The sequence below is a fragment of the Eleutherodactylus coqui genome, chromosome 4 (genome assembly GCF_035609145.1).
Source record: "Eleutherodactylus coqui strain aEleCoq1 chromosome 4, aEleCoq1.hap1, whole genome shotgun sequence".
NCBI lineage: Eukaryota > Metazoa > Chordata > Amphibia > Anura > Eleutherodactylidae > Eleutherodactylus > Eleutherodactylus coqui.
Genome location: NC_089840.1, coordinates 167,908,997 through 167,927,297, shown reverse-complemented (window position 1 = coordinate 167,927,297; position 18,301 = coordinate 167,908,997). Strand labels below are relative to the sequence as shown.

General features: G+C 43.4%; 1 protein-coding gene across 7 annotated transcripts in view; it reads left to right on the top strand.

Annotated features, from left to right (window-relative positions):
- ZMIZ1 (zinc finger MIZ-type containing 1) overlaps positions 1-18,301 on the top strand; it is a 407,596-nt gene that overhangs the window by 290,857 nt on the left and 98,438 nt on the right. For all 7 annotated transcript variants that reach the window (XM_066600362.1, XM_066600356.1, XM_066600357.1 and 4 more), the window contains one exon: positions 16,369-16,480. In XM_066600362.1, the coding sequence (XP_066456459.1) occupies positions 16,421-16,480 (60 nt within the window). In that variant the 5' untranslated portion in view covers positions 16,369-16,420. The remainder of the gene's footprint in view (positions 1-16,368; positions 16,481-18,301) is intronic.

Below are 18,301 nucleotides of genomic sequence, written 5' to 3'. Positions count from 1 at the left end.
GGTGCAGTGCAGCTTTTTAACCCTGCTTATATAGTAATTGTAACTGTTATAGATGTTGTCTTCTAAGTAATAGTAATCTTTTCTCTTTTTGTTTGTGACATAAAATTTGTATTAAAATGCTGTGCACAGAATAAGCCTGTTCGATATCCCATGAACAAGGGAGATATGGCGAAGGGTGGTTTGTAAGCAGTATGTGCCATACAACCATATATCAATGTGACATTTGGGGAGTTGCAAAGAAGGTGCCCTTGCTACAGAAGGGGAGATGATCAAGCCAACAGCTAATTATAGAAACTCGGGACAGAAAAAACATTATCTTGGGAGGCTCTCGCTGGAGATGGAATATGTCAGATAGTAATTAATTTTGCTCCCTAGTCTCACGTTGTCTGCGTGCGAATACAGGGTGCTATCAGGGAGAATACGTAATTAGCAGAGACATACTACTAGCAATAGAGGCTTCACATCTGGAGCGACACAGCTATTCTGACATTGAAACCTACTGCAGGCCTTTTTTCTGTTTTGATGGAAATTTTCATTATTTTCCATGCTGGAACAGATGGCTCAGGCTTCACTCTACCTACCTGCTCATTGCAGATTAACAAATAATCCAGTTGATTTTCTGGATATTTGTGTGGCTTCTTCCTGACCCTTTTAGAGAGGTGAAGTGCAGGAAGGCAGTTGTGTGGGTTTTACTGCAAGGTGGTAAGTGATGAACAAAGATTAAACAATCAGAACTGCTCTCTTTCAGAAATAGCTGCACACTTGTCCATGGGATGCACCTGGTTATTGCAAGTCTGCTCCAATGGGGCAGTGCTGCAACACCACAGATAACCCATGGAAAGGTGGAAGGAAGCAGCCATGTCTTTCTAATGTACAACCTTGATAAATAATTAATATTACATAGTAACATAGTATGTTAGACTGAAAGAAGACCCATGTCCATCCAGTTCAGCCTATTACCCCCAATGTTCATCCAGAGGAAGGCAAAAAACCCCAATAAGGTTACCCATTTAAGGGAAAAAAGTTCCTTCCTGGCTCCAATCTGGCAATTGGAATAATCCCTGGATCACCGACTCATCTGAGTAATCAGTGATATAACCTGCAATATTACAAAACTCAAGAAAGACGCCCACACCTCTCTTATACTCTTATATCATATCACCATCACAAGAGAGAGTGATGGAGAGCGTTCCATAGTTTCACTGCTCTTACAGTAAAGAACCCCCTTCTATGTTGTGTAGAAACCTTCTTTCCTCTAGCTGTAGAGACCTGGCTGCCAAAGGACATGATGGCTGATACGGTATTATCAGAGCTAATACTGGCATGGATATGACACAACTGAAAGAAGCCGTGCAAAACCGAAAACATGGTGGGAGCTCGCCTTTGGGGTTGCCGAGGGTCGTGAATGACTATACGGCTAACAACAACATTACATATTTTGCCTTGGGACTCAGTAGCTTCATATTACACACGTATTTCGGCCTATAAAAAGAAACCAAAATACAAGAGAAATGTTTTTTAAAATGCAGTGTGTTAACCCAGCTTTAGTCCATCATGACTATGGTTGTTGGCAAGGGGCTCATAATCCTTATTACTTGGTATTGCAGACCACTCCATCTGCTTCTAGCTACAGTAGGACAGCATCAGTAGAGTATGTCCTCACATTATGGTCAGTAGTATTCTGACCTCCGGAACCACCACTGGTCCAGAAAATAAAGTGACCACAACGCTGGTTTACAGCTGGGTCCCCTTCAGTGCTCTGTTTTGATAGGGAGTCCAAAAAGTGACAGATTACTTTTTTTTCATACTGTGGTTTTCTTGGTCAGCAGCAGAAAAAGCTGCACTATAAACATTAAAAACAATGGGAAACTAATTTCATTCGGATTTCACAGATTGTTTCTCAAAATCCATGTGGAAATACTCCATGTGAACAAGGCCTTAATGTAACTCCGCTGTAAATGTGTTACTAAGTATTATAAACCTTTTTTTCTGTAGTATGAGTTCCTGTGTTTGCTGTTGCGGCCCTTTATTAAGGTAATTTCCTCCATGCTGTGATGACTTTTCTGTAGTTTTAGTCTAGATCAACAAGTGCAGCTCATTGAAATACTGGATCTTATGTAATATTGCTTCTCTTTTGGCATTTTTGGCGTTACTTTTTACGTGTTTTGTGCCTGATTTAATGTACTATAAATTCACAACTTTGCAAAGTCTCGTAAGTATTGGAACAGACTCCATTCTTGTATAGCAGATATATATTTAACCCTTGTATCTTGCTGGGTGTAAGGAGACCCCTGGCGTTTCCCTTTCTTCACAAACTACACGTTAATTGGTAGAAATATGACTTGTTACTTTGCTTTCATCTCTGAGTACTGCTTCATACACTTGAGAGTAAACCAATGAATTACAACATGATTACACGATAGTACCTAATTAATTAACTCTGTAATTAATATGCAACTGCCTCTTCATCTAAAGCTGCTTGTATAAAAATACACAGCTATTGTAAATCTCAGCAGCTTGGGCTGTTCTTAGAGGAAGATGTTCTGATTGGTATAATTAGAGCATGCCTTGCTACAGCTAATAGTTGTTTCGAGGAATGGGTCTTCTGGCTTAAGATCCACCTTCCGATTTTTTTCCTTTCCAGCCCTGTTCATGTGGCCTCTCGTTAGTTGCTATTTCTTCCATCTCTTTTATTATTCCTGGATCATTTCTTTGTTACTCATACCAATTTTAATCCCACTCTTATGTCCCCTCGCTGCTGCTCCCTCCTACTCTACACAGCAGTGATTTGCAATTCTTCTATTTTAGAGGTCATAAGCTGCAGTCTACAACATGGTTCATCTCTTCCCCGTCTTCTATTTTGCAGGATATTGAGCTCCAGTCTGACCAAACAAATATATACAATTGAATTCTTCCAGTTAGATGTGCAAGGAGGAACTTTCAGGCATAAATTGAAATGGGAGGGGGAAATGCATAACCTGCATCTTGGTGATTCTCTTTAATACATCTCAATGGTTGCTGTGCTGCCAACACAGTGTAATGTGTCACACACAAGGGTGCAGGTAACTGTAGACCCATAGGGCACTTTCACACTGATGGCATCTCAGTACACGGCATCCATCGTCTGTGGTTGGGGAAGATCGCGCATGACCAGAATATATAACTCAGATTTGTTTGGAAAGAGTTAATGAGTTGGCCTATGTTATTGAAGGCCCTTGCAGGGATGGTGGATGACTTGTGGTTTACCTTCCTTACAAGTGGGGCCTTATATTTGTGTGATCAGGGCAGTAGTTGGGATGACTGAATGATGTGCAAACTTTTGCTATGGATCATTTAGTTCAGCTGTTACTGTTGTGGGAGGATTAGCATTTTGCCTGCAAGCTATTTTTAATAAACTGATAGATGAGTTAACTTTGCTGTGCGGCTGTCAGTGTTTATACTTGTTCATCTATCTATCTGCATCTGGGAAGGCTAGAAAAGTGAGGGCTATATTGGGTGGGAGAGCTAGGTAGGATGAGAGAAGGAAAGAAACTTTTGAGGCAGCATACGAATGGTGGGTATTTGGTACAGATTTCAGCATTTTATAAATGTTTTACAAATAGTGGCAACGTTATCTCTAACAAAGCTAACTGACAAATCCCCCCCCCCCCCCCCCTCCCTCAAAGTGCCTAAAAGCAGCCATATACTTCAATATTGAAGGCTAATGAGTTGATCAGGCTATGTATCTGGAGATCAGACATCTTCACTGATGCAGTTCTGGTGCTCTCTGATGCAGTTTATGTACATGGTCAAATTATGGCAGCCATAGCATTCTGTGGGACCAAACTGTACCTCCGGTTTTATAGGGACTCAGTATGTCTTATCGAATGAAGTATTCTGAGAGAGAATATCTATTTAATATGGTGCTTCACAGAGACAACATAGTGTTGACAAGGTATTTCCCTATATTTCCTTTGGTATTATTGTAGCTTGATGCCACCGGAACTGGTGGGTGTGCAGAAGGGGAAGGCTGTTTGACAGCCAGGTGACGCCCCCCGTTTATAATTGGCTGCAGGGCACGCTCCCTGTGCTCCGACTCACAGGTCCTGGCAGTCAATCATCATTCTGGCGTCAGGTTTCTCTGCCGTGCTGCACCACTCCTGTCCACCCACTGAGTCCAGGGGTCTCTGCTGAGACGCAGATGGCGTGCAGTGTGAGAGCGGCTCTGGGAGCTGGTAAGGGGAGATGGGATTCCGCCGTCACCCACACTCGCAGCGCAGCTGCCAGAGCACCAGTGGATACAGTGATAGTAGGGGCAGGAGCAGGGGCACGAGCAGGGGCGCCACTGGACATGGTAGCTCCATTGGGGAGTATGCCTGCTGCGTCGGAGGATCCGCACCACATGAAACATAGCGGTGACAGTGGCAGCAGCGTCGGCCGGTGGCACAGCACAGCACATGGACCATGCTGGGGGCGCCGCAGTACATTACACCTCCAGCGGGGACAATGCCAGCGGAGGCCGGCACAGGTTAGATTGACAGCAGGGGTAGCACAGCGGAACACTGCAATAAGCGGCCTGTGAGTGGCAGAAGTGCAGATTACCAGGACCTGTGAGCCCAAAAAAGTGGAGGCACGGCTGCAGCCAATCACATACAGGGGGCGAAACCTGGCTGTCAAACAGCCTTTCCCCTCTGGCGCACTCACCAGTTCCAGTGGCGTCAAGGTACAATAATACCATTTCCCTTTTATTCTGCATGTCCATTAGAAATATCAGGTTTCAGTCTTTTGTTTTTTTTGCTTTTTAATGACCTGCAGTATAATACCTTTTTTTTTTTTTTTTCAAGTTTGTAACCTGTTAAAGAGCTGTAAAGCAGCCTGTCATATTGTCCCCAAATCTACAGCTTGTGTGTTGGCCACACAGCCTTCTACTCCCCTTTAAACACAGTTACAGATGTGCATGATAATGAACCAATTTCTGTGCTTCACTGATATTCCTCCCTAAGGAGGAGAGCGGGAAACTCGCACAAGCTGTTGACTCTCCTGTCTATGATTTCTGAAAGGTTCAACTGAAAATTGAACTCTTTCTATGCCAAAAAGGGTCCTACTGTATGTACATATGGTCCTGCCCTTGGATAAAAGTCCTTAACCTGCTTTAATTTTTACGGTTGCAATTAAAATTATTAAACCCACAGATTGCAAATTGGGTTTATTTGCCAAATTTAAAACGTGAAGTCATTTACGAAAATACAGTCAAGCAAGAGCAATTTTAAATAGCTCAAATCAACTAATATAACAAGAGGTTTCTCCAGATTCAACACAAAATGCCACTTTTAATGAATGCTGGAGTCTCTGTTGTATTCAACCCCCTTCATGACATTTTGCTTTAATACATTTATCTTCAAGAGCTAAGCAAATTTTAATGAGAAATAGAAGCAGTAGACTGGGTAGTGGTTTGATGGCCTCATGTGGTTCACAACCCTTAACAGCGTAGCTCACCATAGTAGTCCTCAGTTATGGCAGAGTACACTGGTTACAGCGCAGCATCCACACTGACAAAATTGTAGGCATTTCCTAACCACTTAAAGGGGTTGTCCCAAAATGTTCCTTATTCCCTATCCAACTATGTTAGGGGAGATGCAGGACCCCCACTGGCTACAAGATCAAGAGTTCTGTGTCCACCAGGATAACCGGAGTGGTGTTCCAGTATGCATGCTGCCGCTGGGTTCATCTTTGGGACTGCCAGAGATTGGCAAGCACTTGACTCGGCTTCTCTTCTACAGCCCCATAAAATTGAATGGAGTGGGTGTGCATACGCTTGGCCGCCATTCATACAGGGGAAAGGGACCTTTGTTCTTGTGATAGGTGGGCGTGTCATTGGAAGGATCCCCCACGATCAAACACTTGTCCCCAATTCTATGAAAAATTTCACTAAAAAAGTACAAAAGAGAGGAAGAACAAGGGGGCGCTATCTGCTATAGTAAACTCAGTTTGATAAGGCTGGGATAAAACCACAGAAATGGCTATTGCTCCTATGTAGTGGAGTTGTGCTAGAATGTGCCCAACTATATGAAGCACTTTTGAGATGAAAAGGAGTTGCAAGCCGTTCCAAGGTTACTAGGAGAGCATTTCCCTGGGCTCAAAATTGGGTGCAATATTTAGGAGAAGACAAACCAATTGCAATCAGTACTGCTCCCTAGTGAGCTGACAAGGAACAAAAGAGACCGGCTCCAAAGTTAAATAAATTATTCCTTTATATTGATAGAGGGAAGCTACATGTTTCAACCTCAGATTGGGGTCTTCCTAGGGCATCCTGAACCAACCGCGCCTGAGGAAGACCCCAATTCAGGGTTGAAACGCTGATTGCAGTTGGTTTGTCTTCTTATTCTGCGGATATGGAATAACCTTAAATCTTTGGAAATATCTTTGAAAGGTATAATATTATGTGTCAATTTTACATTACATATATGCAGATGTTTGCAATCTTATGATTTATATTTTTTATTTCTGTTTTTCAACTAAATGTGACACAAAAGGTTGTGTATCTTTGAGATGGCAGGTTTATATTAGAAGCAGACATTATACTCTCATCTAATTTAGTCCATCATGTCAGTTTAGTGTACATTGCCTTATGTGCTCTTATTCTTTGTTACGTGGTTTTCTCCTTCTAGCATTTTGTAATCGTACATTCAGTATATCACTTTTGTGTCATTTGCTCTTTCTGTGTATTCATCCACCCTTTTAATAACCCTTCCTTCATTCCTTATTGCCCGTATAACAAATTCCCTGCTGCCTCCTCGTTATACATTTTGTAATTGCTTCCGCTTTTCCCCACAGTTTCCTCTACAAACTGCACTTTTCCATTCCCTTCTTTTCATGTCTCCTCCTTTCTTCATGGTTTAAGATCAGTTTTTTTCTGAGTGGTTGTCAGAGTGTTTGACTGCTGTTCCTAAGCTCTCTGTTTGCAAGCCCTGGAGGTGTGAAAGATGGCAGGGAATGGGGAGATAGTTAATCAATAACCACAAGGTCAGACAGACAGTGTCAGCTTTAGTGCTCCCTGTTAGGAAGCAGCAGCCGAGGATTTGTAGGAACTTGTAAAGGCTTAAAGGAACACGGAGAGGCTGTTTGGGCAGCTCAGTTGGAATTTTGCTTTGGTAGGTAATGGAGACATCTACTGGCGGAGAGAATATATTGTCCCAGTTTATTTGCACATTACTGCTCATTAGGATCTGGATCAGTGCTTGTGGTTTGTTTTTTAAATATGGATGGGAAGGTGGAGACAAATTTTTATATATATATATGTGTGTGTGTGTGTGTGTGTGTGTGTGTGTGTGTGTGTGTGTGTGTGTGTAAGAAAATGTATACACCCCTCAATAGTGGTTATCTATGTTTTTAAAATTCAAATTGAATAAACTGAATATATGGTGGCAATACGTATTATGCTGTCTCTTAGGCCTCTCTCACACAGGCGCCTTTTACCACAATTAACGCAGCGTTTTGAATGCCGCTTAAATCGCGGTATAACGCTCCCACTGAAATCAATGAGGCCTTGCATACATGCGTTTCATCGCAATGCTAGACGGTGCTTTCCAGCGCCACAATTTTTGAGCGCTGTCTGCTCTAGCTTTGTCCGTTTAACGCGCTTCAACACCCATCACAATGATGGGGTGTGCTAAAACACACTATCGGCCACAGCGAGCTGCTGACGAAAATGAAAGTAAAATCGCAGTGCTTTGCCGCGTCCACGTGTGAGAGGACATAGATGTAAAAGAGAAAGATGTAAGTAGTCGCACGATTGCTAAAACCACCATGTGGCCTCAGGAGAGTCGGACTGGTGGAGGCATGCTTGACTTTAGAGCAACAATATTTGTGCAGTAGTTCACCAAAATCAGAAGTGTCTGGATGTTAATGGTGACCACTGTAATTGCAGAAGTCAGACATGATCTACAGCTCTCCTGTGATGTCTATATAAAATAGTCGTAAAGCTTTTATGCAGATATTTCTCATGTTGAAGTGTGTGGATATTTTTTGGGACACAGTGTGTATATACGATATACTAGTAATTATTAGGAAAATATAGCACCAGTGTTTGTCACACACACACACACACACACACACACCTCTGTTACATTCACGTCACACACACAGCGCTCTGTTACATGCACGTCACACACACGGCTCTGTTACATGCACGTCACACACACGGCTCTGTTACATGCACGTCACACACACGGCTCTGTTACATGCACGTCGCACACACGGCTCTGTTACATGCACGTCGCACACACGGCTCTGTTACATGCACGTCGCACACACGGCTCTGTTACATGCACGTCGCACACACGGCTCTGTTACATGCACGTCGCACACACGGCTCTGTTACATGCACGTCGCACACACGGCTCTGTTACATGCACGTCGCACACACGGCTCTGTTACATGCACGTCGCACACACGGCTCTGTTACATGCACGTCGCACACACGGCTCTGTTACATGCACGTCGCACACACGGCTCTGTTACATGCACGTCGCACACACGGCTCTGTTACATGCACGTCGCACACACGGCTCTGTTACATGCACGTCGCACACACGGCTCTGTTACATGCACGTCGCACACACGGCTCTGTTACATGCACGTCGCACACACGGCTCTGTTACATGCACGTCGCACACACGGCTCTGTTACATGCACGTCGCACACACGGCTCTGTTACATGCACGTCGCACACACGGCTCTGTTACATGCACGTCGCACACACGGCTCTGTTACATGCACGTCGCACACACGGCTCTGTTACATGCACGTCGCACACACGGCTCTGTTACATGCACGTCGCACACACGGCTCTGTTACATGCACGTCGCACACACGGCTCTGTTACATGCACGTCGCACACACGGCTCTGTTACATGCACGTCGCACACACGGCTCTGTTACAAGCACGTCGCACACACGGCTCTGTTACATGCACGTCGCACACACGGCTCTGTTACATGCACGTCGCACACACGGCTCTGTTACATGCACGTCGCACACACGGCTCTTACATGCACGTCGCACACAGGGCTCTTACATGCACGTCGCACACAGGGCTCTTACATGCACGTCGCACACAGAGCTCTGTTACATGCACGTCGCACACAGAGCTCTGTTGCATGCACGTCGCACACAGAGCTCTGTTGCATGCACGTCGCACACAGAGCTCTGTTGCATGCACGTCGCACACAGAGCTCTGTTACATGCACGTCGCACACAGAGCTCTGTTACATGCACGTCGCACACAGAGCTCTGTTACATGCACGTCGCACACAGAGCTCTGTTACATGCACGTCGCACACAGAGCTCTGTTACATGCACGTCGCACACAGAGCTCTGTTACATGCACGTCGCACACAGCTCTGTTACATGCACGTCGCACACAGAGCTCTGGTACATGCACGTCGCACACAGAGCTCTGGTACATGCACGTCACAAACACACACAGCTCTGGTACATGCACGTCACAAACACACACAGCTCTGGTACATGCACGTCACAAACACACACAGCTCTGGTACATGCACGTCACAAACACACACAGCTCTGGTACATGCACGTCACAAACACACACACACAGCTCTGGTACATGCACGTCACAAACACACACACACAGCTCTGGTACATGCACGTCACAAACACACACACACAGCTCTGGTACATGCACGTCACAAACACACACACACAGCTCTGGTACATGCACGTCACAAACACACACACACAGCTCTGGTACATGCACGTCACACACACAGCTCTGGTACATGCACGTCACACTCACTCACACAGCTCTGGTACATGCACGTCACACTCACTCACACAGCTCTGGTACATGCACGTCACACTCACTCACACAGCTCTGGTACATGCTCGTCACACTCACACACACAGCTCTGGTACATGCTCGTCACACTCACACACACAGCTCTGGTACATGCTCGTCACACTCACACACACAGCTCTGGTACATGCTCGTCACACTCACACACACAGCTCTGGTACATGCTCGTCACACTCACACACACAGCTCTGGTACATACATTCTTTATCCCATACAACGGGGATCGCAAGCAGCACAGAAGAGTCTTGCACACACTGATCACCCCCTGGTCATGTGACCCCAGACTCCTCCCACACTGGTGACTGATCACAGATGGTGACGTCATTACAGGTGCTGTAAAGCACACTGCTGCTGTCTGGCTCTGCAGGTTTTTAATAAAGTGAAGGACCTGTGATGATGTCCCCGTCATGTGATCAGGGCAGACAGGTGCTTGTTAGTATTTTGATATTATAATTTTTAATCATGCGGAGTTACTGAGAAGGTTTTTCCTGTGCTAGTTGAGGGCGATCTGCTCAGACTCTAACTCACAACGGACTTGTCATCTAGGAATTAAGTATTGTACTTGGTAAGCGTCATGTAAATGAGATTCTAAAATGTTTTACATTGAAACCTCAGGAATGGTTTTATCTAGAATGAGTTACCATTGTAACTCGCCCCAAGGACCCTGTTCACATGGCGGATTTGCCTCCTACTCCAAGGCAGAAAGCGCTAGCACCGCCATGAATTTCCACATGCTGTTGTCATGGATAAACACGTGGATTAGCCCTTGTTCAGTAGAGCTAATCCCACATGCAGACCTTACTATGTGGACCCCAGGTCGAGAAATAACACGCACATCTTTTTTTATTTTGACTGATTTCAATTCTGTATGCGTAAAGAAAACCTGCACCATATAAACTACATAGCAAACTTCCATTCAAGTGAATGGTATATTTTTGAATGTGGATTTAGCTGCGGATCTAATGTGGAATATGTTAAAATCTACAGTGTGAACAGGTCGTAGAAGCTACTGTTCCATATATATGCAGTCCTGCCCTACTGCATCATATATCTATAATCTCAGACAGGATAAATGCATCAATATGATGTTAGCAGATATCTGTCTCGGTGTTGTATATGCATACAGGAGGTAAAGGTGATGGCTGCACCCTTCCAATCAGTGTAAATGTTCTCTCTCCTCGGCTCCTGGGAGTAATATCACCCGCAGCGTGTAACACAGGGGTGCTGGGTATGTAATAACTTCCCCAGTCGAGTCTCTAAATAGTGGCCGACTTTCCTCTATCATCAGAGGCTAATCCCACTGTGGCTGGAGCCCTCCTGCTGGGAAAAATAATATGGATATGTGAATATACCCAAAGGGGTAGAATTTGGGTGGAATGATACTCTGTATACAAAAAAAAATATCTGTTTTAAGGTTCTATAATGAACAAGATCATTAACAATCATTTTGTATGTTTTCCATTGTGATACTTTTTCTGCATCCTGTGTTTGCAAATGACACCTGACGTTCTGGTCCTGAATTTACGGAGAATTCCTGTGACTTTACTATAGGAATACTTGTAAAAGGCGGGAAACAACTAGGATAAGCTGAACTGTTGGCAGAAAGTTTGTTTTCGCCGCTCCCTGCAGCATTTTATTATGTAACCAATTATGATAGAAAGATTACATAAGAGACGTTATATTGATGCATTTCTTTGTATTGCTGTTGACCAATAATGCATTTCCCTTTTATCTTGGCCACACATGTATGTTGTTATGCAGAGGATCACACTGTACTACCACAGCCTCAGTTAAAGAGGTTTTCTGGGACCATACTACCACATCCTCAGTTAAAGGGGTTTTCTGGGACCATACTACCACATCCTCAGTTAAAGGGGTTTTCTGGGACCATGCTACTGCAGCCTCACTTAAAGGGGTGTTTTATGGGACTCCAATATTGGTGACCTATGCTTAGTATATGTATTCAATATCTGGTCAGTGGTGGTCCATGACAAATGAATGTGATGTTAGTGCCATGTGTGAAGGCTAAAAAGACAATAGGATAAAATCTATCCAACTTCTCTTTCATTAAATAAATTGAAAACCAGCAGAAGAAATTCTGACACGTAGCCACGGCGTTCATTCTAGCATTGTGGTCCCTTCAAACAATTGATCAAGGGGGTTTGCAGTGGCTGGCCCCCACCAGTCTACTGTTGATGACCTATCCTAAAGATAAGACATCAATATTAAAGTCCTGGGAAAACTCTTTAAAGGTGTGTTTACACGTGGCGGAAATGCTGAAGAATTTGGATAGATTTTTCCGCTGCGGGCATTCCGCAGCATTTCCACCATGTGTAAACATACCCAATTTCACATGCGCGTTTTATGAGCATGTTTACATGTAATACAGACGAGTGTTGTGGGTCTGCTGACCTGAAATCAGAGTATCATGGATGCATCTGATGCTGGGAGTTTGCATCAGTAGACCCTAGTTTGGGCTGGGACACTTGTTTGTACTGTAGGTGCTCATAATATACTCGTGTGAAACTGGCAGGATTATTGGTACTTCATACAATGCCACATTTATACCTTGCACCAATCTCCGGAATAATACAATGTTAAGTTGTTGGTCTATCACTCCTCATCCCTTGGAATGATGCTCTTATCAGGACAGGCTAACATGCTACTCTGCGATGACTCACTGTGACCACAACATTCAATATATGTAATATATTGTGTATATGACTGGGGGTTTTGCCTATCATATCTATACTGTATCCAGCCCTGCTAACCGTGGGAGCACATTGGACACTTGAAAATCAGGAAATAATGTAAACAAATACTTAACTGATCAACTTGACAAACATAAGACCGGTCAGGATTAGTTTGTTGTGCTGGAATGTTGAAGTGTTCTAATAGTGGAGAATTTGTTAGCAGCAACTAAAATAATCAGTATTGTCAATACCATAACAGAAACAGGTATATAAAATATTATGGCACCTATAAATTTCTGATGAAATTCTACCCTTAAATCATGTATTCATGACCCCCTTCCCATTGAAGTTTCTTGGGCCGAATCAAAGTTGGCTGCCACCAAGAGGGCTGCATCACAAGCCTGGCATGGGAGCAGGTGCTTGGCTGTTTGATAACATCTTGGCACTTGCTCAAACAGAGGGGGCTAAAGAACCTGCAAATACCCACTTTTTACCCTTTATATGCCGCGATCGGTGTGACCCCCATGATGTGATTGCGGAGTCCCAATGGGTTACTGTGGCACCTAGAAGCTTGAATATGGCTGCTATGTTTGCCCATGAGGTTCAGCCTTTATAAAACACTGCTCTACTGAGGTATAAGAATGATAAAAGAGAGTGATATTCAAATAACCTAGAGGGACAATAGTAAAAGGTTTTAACGTATAGAAAAAAATAGTACAACAATAAAAATAAACATTAAAACCTCACCTTTCCCCTTTTACTATGTAAACATTTTTTTAAAAATCACAAATCTGGCATTGCCGCATTTGTAATGACCCAGAGAAAAAAGTTAGTACATTTTTATTTAACATTGTGTATGCCATGAAAAAAAATACAAAAACCATGGCACAAATAGCTGTTTTTGCCATCTTGTCTTACAAAAAAAGGAATATAAAGCAATCAAAATGTTGTATAGACCAAGAAATTGTAAACTTAGGCCTCATGTCCACGGGGAAAATCAGGCCCACCGCGGATTCTTCATGCAGAATCCCGCAGCAGGTCTCTCCTTTCCCGCGGACATGAGGCCTAAAAAAGAAGATTTAACTTACCTGTCCGGACGCTGCGGATCTTCCCTCTGTCGCAGCCGGATCTTCTTTCTTCGGCCCAGCGGATGTGCTCAGCATGCCAGCAGTGCGCATGCGCCGGGCACTCCATTTTTTTTTTTGAACTCCTGCTCTCTTGCGCTCCCGCGACGGAGAGCAGAAATTCAGGTACGGGTGTTCCGCGGATCCGAACTGCTTCCATAGGCCTCAATAGAAGCCTGCGAGAGCCGTCCCCGCAGGAGACGCGCACTAAAATGCAGCATGCTGCGGGTGTTTTCCCGCAGACGCAATCCGCGCCTCAGGGGAAAATGCATCCGCAGGTATTTAACTACCTGCGGGTGTCCAATGCATCCCTATGGGGCGCGGATCACGCTGCGGGAGAAACACTGCGGATTTTAAATTACATTTTAGCAGTGGACAGAAGGCCTTAGAAAGTACAACTCATCCCCACCAAAAAACACCGTTTGCAAGAAAATAAAAATGTTAGTCTTGAATGCAGCAATAAAGAAAATACATTTTTTGAAAAAGTGTGAAAATGTGGCAAAAAAAAAACAACCAACCTATATAAATTTGGTATTGACATACTTGTACTGACCCACAGAATTAATGTAACATATTATTTGAACAGCACCGTAAACCCTGTTAAAAATATAAAACTTGCCAGAGGTACAGATTTTGTTAATCTTGCCTCTAGAAAAACGGAATAAAAAGCAATCAAAATGTTATATCTTCCCAAAAATTGGATAAATGAAGACAAGAATCCATCCCGCAAAATATAAGTTCTTAAAGAGCTATATCAATGGAAAAATAAAACATGTTCAGTCTCTTGGATTGCAGCGACAGAAAAGCAAATCTTTAACTAAAATAAATTTAAATATAAAAAATGTGTTTAGTGTACAAGAATAGCAAAATATAAACGTGGTATCACTGGAATCTTGCCGATCCGGAGAATAATATTGTCACGTTATTTATTCTGCATTATGATTAGAGATGAGCGAACGTACTCGTTTCGAGTACTTACGCACCCGAGTACCGCCATTTTCGAGTACTTCAGTACTCGGGTGAAAAGATTCGGGGGGCGCCGGGGGGCGGGGAGAGGCGTGGCGGTGCGGGGGTAGCAGCGGGGAACAGGGGGGAGCCCTCTCTTTCTCCCTCTCCCCCCCACTCCCCACTGCTACCCCCCGTGCCACCACGGCGCCCCCCGAATTTTTTCGCCCGAGAACGGAAGTACTCGGAAATCGCGGTATTCGGGCGAAAAAGGGGCGTGGCCGAGCACGTTCGCTCATCTCTAATTATGATCGCTGTAAAAATGAAATCCAAAAAACAAATGGTGAAATTCCTTTTAATTTTCCCCCCATCTCCCAAAAACAATTTAATAAGTTATATAATACATTATATGTACTTCAAAATGATGTAATTAAAAAATACAACTTGTCCCGCAAAAAAACAGCCCTCGTACGACTATCTCAATGGAACAATGAAGAAGTAATGGCTCTAGGAATGCGACAATGAAAATAAATGGAAAAAGTAGTTAATTAAGGTGCGAACTGGCTTCAATACTAAGGGGTTAAGGTGTTGTCCTGTCAGGTAATATCCTCTTCATTTAATAGATTATAAAAATTAACAGCGTTTGCCATTCATATGTAGTTAAATTATCCACTGAGGATTTATGACATTTACGTACATAGTATGGCACCACCTAGTGGTGAATGTATATAGCCGGGTGCACGTCCAGCTGGTGGGATACACATGCCCGTTAACTCTTCCCACAACCAGTTCTCTGCATAGTGATTCTCAGTTCACTACAGAGCAGCCAAGAGAAATAGATGGTCAGAGAAAGAGCTTAGCCTCTGCAATAACATCAGCATGGCTGAGAAGACTCCCTGCTGCAGTGGGGAAGTAAGAAGGGACTATATTGGCAGCTGCCAGAGAGGAAGGACAAAGATTATGTCTAGAGCCCACCCCCAGCTGCATACAATCAGCATCAAGGGGGGCAAATTGGTACAAAAAATGATGAAAAAGGTATTTATGCTAGAAAGCTGTGTTGGTAGCCTCTGTCACAGAATGCAGCACCTAATAGTAGAGCATGCTATACTACAGATGTAGCAGGTTTTAACCTGTCTATGATAACTTGCTGCAGAAAGTTATCTCATCTTAAGCCATTAAAAGCAATTGTACTCTTATCATATTCCAACAAAAGCCTTTGAACAGTAATTGAAGGGTTAAACTCAGTGAGTTATCATAATGTGGGAAGTCATGGTAAACTTTGCTGCGTCTGTATTTTATCAGGAAAATGCCAGAGGGCCTGACAGCAATCTGGGGTACCCATTATGGTTAAAGGGGTTTGTTAGGTGCCTTTCATTTTCATCACAGAACTGATCCAGAATTCCATTTTCCTCTTCCCATGTCGCAAGTGTGAAAGAGGCCTAATTTGGTTGAAAAAAAGCTATTAACACCCTCCAGGACTTTTGTCATGAAAAAGACTCATAGCGGTGCAGCTAATTAATTATTCCTTATTATAAAATTTATTTAGGATGTTTATTTTTTTTATTAAGTTGCATACCAGTTTATACGTTTTTGTTCTGTCTGTCGGGATCCCCATTAAAATAAAAGAAAACCTCAGAACAAGTAGTAATCCAAGAAGATGAAAAGATGACAGGAGTAACACTGTGGGGCCGTAACAAGGCTTTGCTATCTCTGAATAAATATTGTTAACCATTTTTTCTTTCTGTTGTAGGTTTGAGGACCTTTAATGGCTTTCAGGTAGAAACTAAGCGGACGTAGGCATAATGAACTCTATGGATAGGCACATACAGCAGACTAACGACCGTCTGCAGTGCATAAAACAGGTAGGTGAAGTTGGCCAAACCATTTTTTTTTTTTGTCTAACGTTAATTGTGTATAAAACCACAATATGGATGAGAAAGCCCATAAAGACAGATGTATCAGCTCTTTAGTGTTCTACAGAGATGGTGTGTTGTATCTACGCTATTTGCGTACAGTAACTGACCATTTGAAGTGAATGGCAACAGTCTCTCTACGCAAATAGCGTGCCAATGTAGATTTCAAGCTGCAGTGTTGGGCACTGCTATATTTGTACCTGATATTTCAGGTGACTTCTCAGAAGCAGCTGTCATATGTGTGAGCGTAAATAATGAATAACACTATTTCTGACCATTCTATGACTTTGCATTTATCACCAGTTTTCCTGTTCTGTACACTCTATTTCTAATTAGCAGTTTTCCCTGAGCTCAGGGGTGAAGACTAGGTGTTATGATGTCTCCCATACATAGCACACATAGAAGGGAGGAGATTCTACTCCCCTATTTCTCTGCAACACACCCTCAGAAGTAGCAGCATGGAGTACATTAAACAGCATTAGGCAGTTGTGAATCCAGCACTGGGGTGGGATGAGACATTAAAGGGCCACTTTGGCAAAAACAGATTTTTCCATCCCTTCCATGCACCATTTCTGCCTGCTGGGTGGACAGTTTAATTATCATTACCTTCTAGATTCTTCTAAATAATCTATAGCCCATAAGTATACAGTCAGGAAGATGAGCTGTGATCTCCTTCATTCTAACTGTGTGACAGGAGCTGTGTGATCATCATCATCAGTAACTGAAATAGGAGTCGGTGTGTCTACCTCTAAGCAGTTTCTAGGTACATGTAATGGCATCACACAGACTGAGAAACTGACTAGAAACTAAACACATAACCCCAAGTAGATCTGTGCTGGTCAGAACTGAGATAACATGGCCATCTGGGGAAAAAGAGCCCAGGGGTTTCAGATAGAAAGTAACACCAGCTGACATATATACTGGGAGGCTAGCTACATCATGAATAAAAACTATTTTTTCACTGGAGTGGTCCTTAAACATTAACTGGAGCCAGCCTCGCCTTTGGTGTGCGTGTGTCTCTGCTACTTTTGCCTCCTCATCTCTTCAGAGACTTCAATGGGCAGCAGCTGTAACCTGATCCCTCAGTAAAGCTGATAATCTGCCTGATCTTTGCATTTCTGAAGATGGGTTCTAGCAGCGAATTGAATGATCAGTGCATGAGTCGGGGAGAAGTTGTTAAAGAGGAGAAGGAGGCATTTTTCTATAGCAAGATCTATATTCTAATATTTTTTTAAAAATCTTTGTACTATTGATTTATGCAAAGTTAGTTAAAAGAATGGTGCCCATTGAAGCCTGTATTGATATAGGAAGTCATAAAATGGGCTTTTAGTTGAGTTAGTCTCCTGGCTTAGCCAGTCACCGTATTTCTACAAGATATAACCATTAGCATGTTGCCTGGTATGATGTAACTGGCGGCACCAAGTTGTTTCTCCGCATTTTAAAATTTAGATCAGATGTACTCCCCCCCCCCCCCCCCCCCCTCGATGTGTGAACTTATCCATAGATTTTGCCTGTTTATAGGTTCACATATGAACAACGAAAACCCAAATCCTTGTTTCTTAAAATGAGCCTACCAGTTTACTAGGTACCGGGTGAGCAGAAATGTGTGTCAATATCTCCGTTCTTATCCTGCTGTGGTTATTGCCTGGCTGCTGAAGTCCCTTCTTGTCACGGTTTCACTACAAGTACCAGTAAGGAAGGTAATCGCATCTCACCGGTTGTGGGATTGCAGCCGCCACCTGCAGCGCCACCATGTTGCTTTGAATAGCA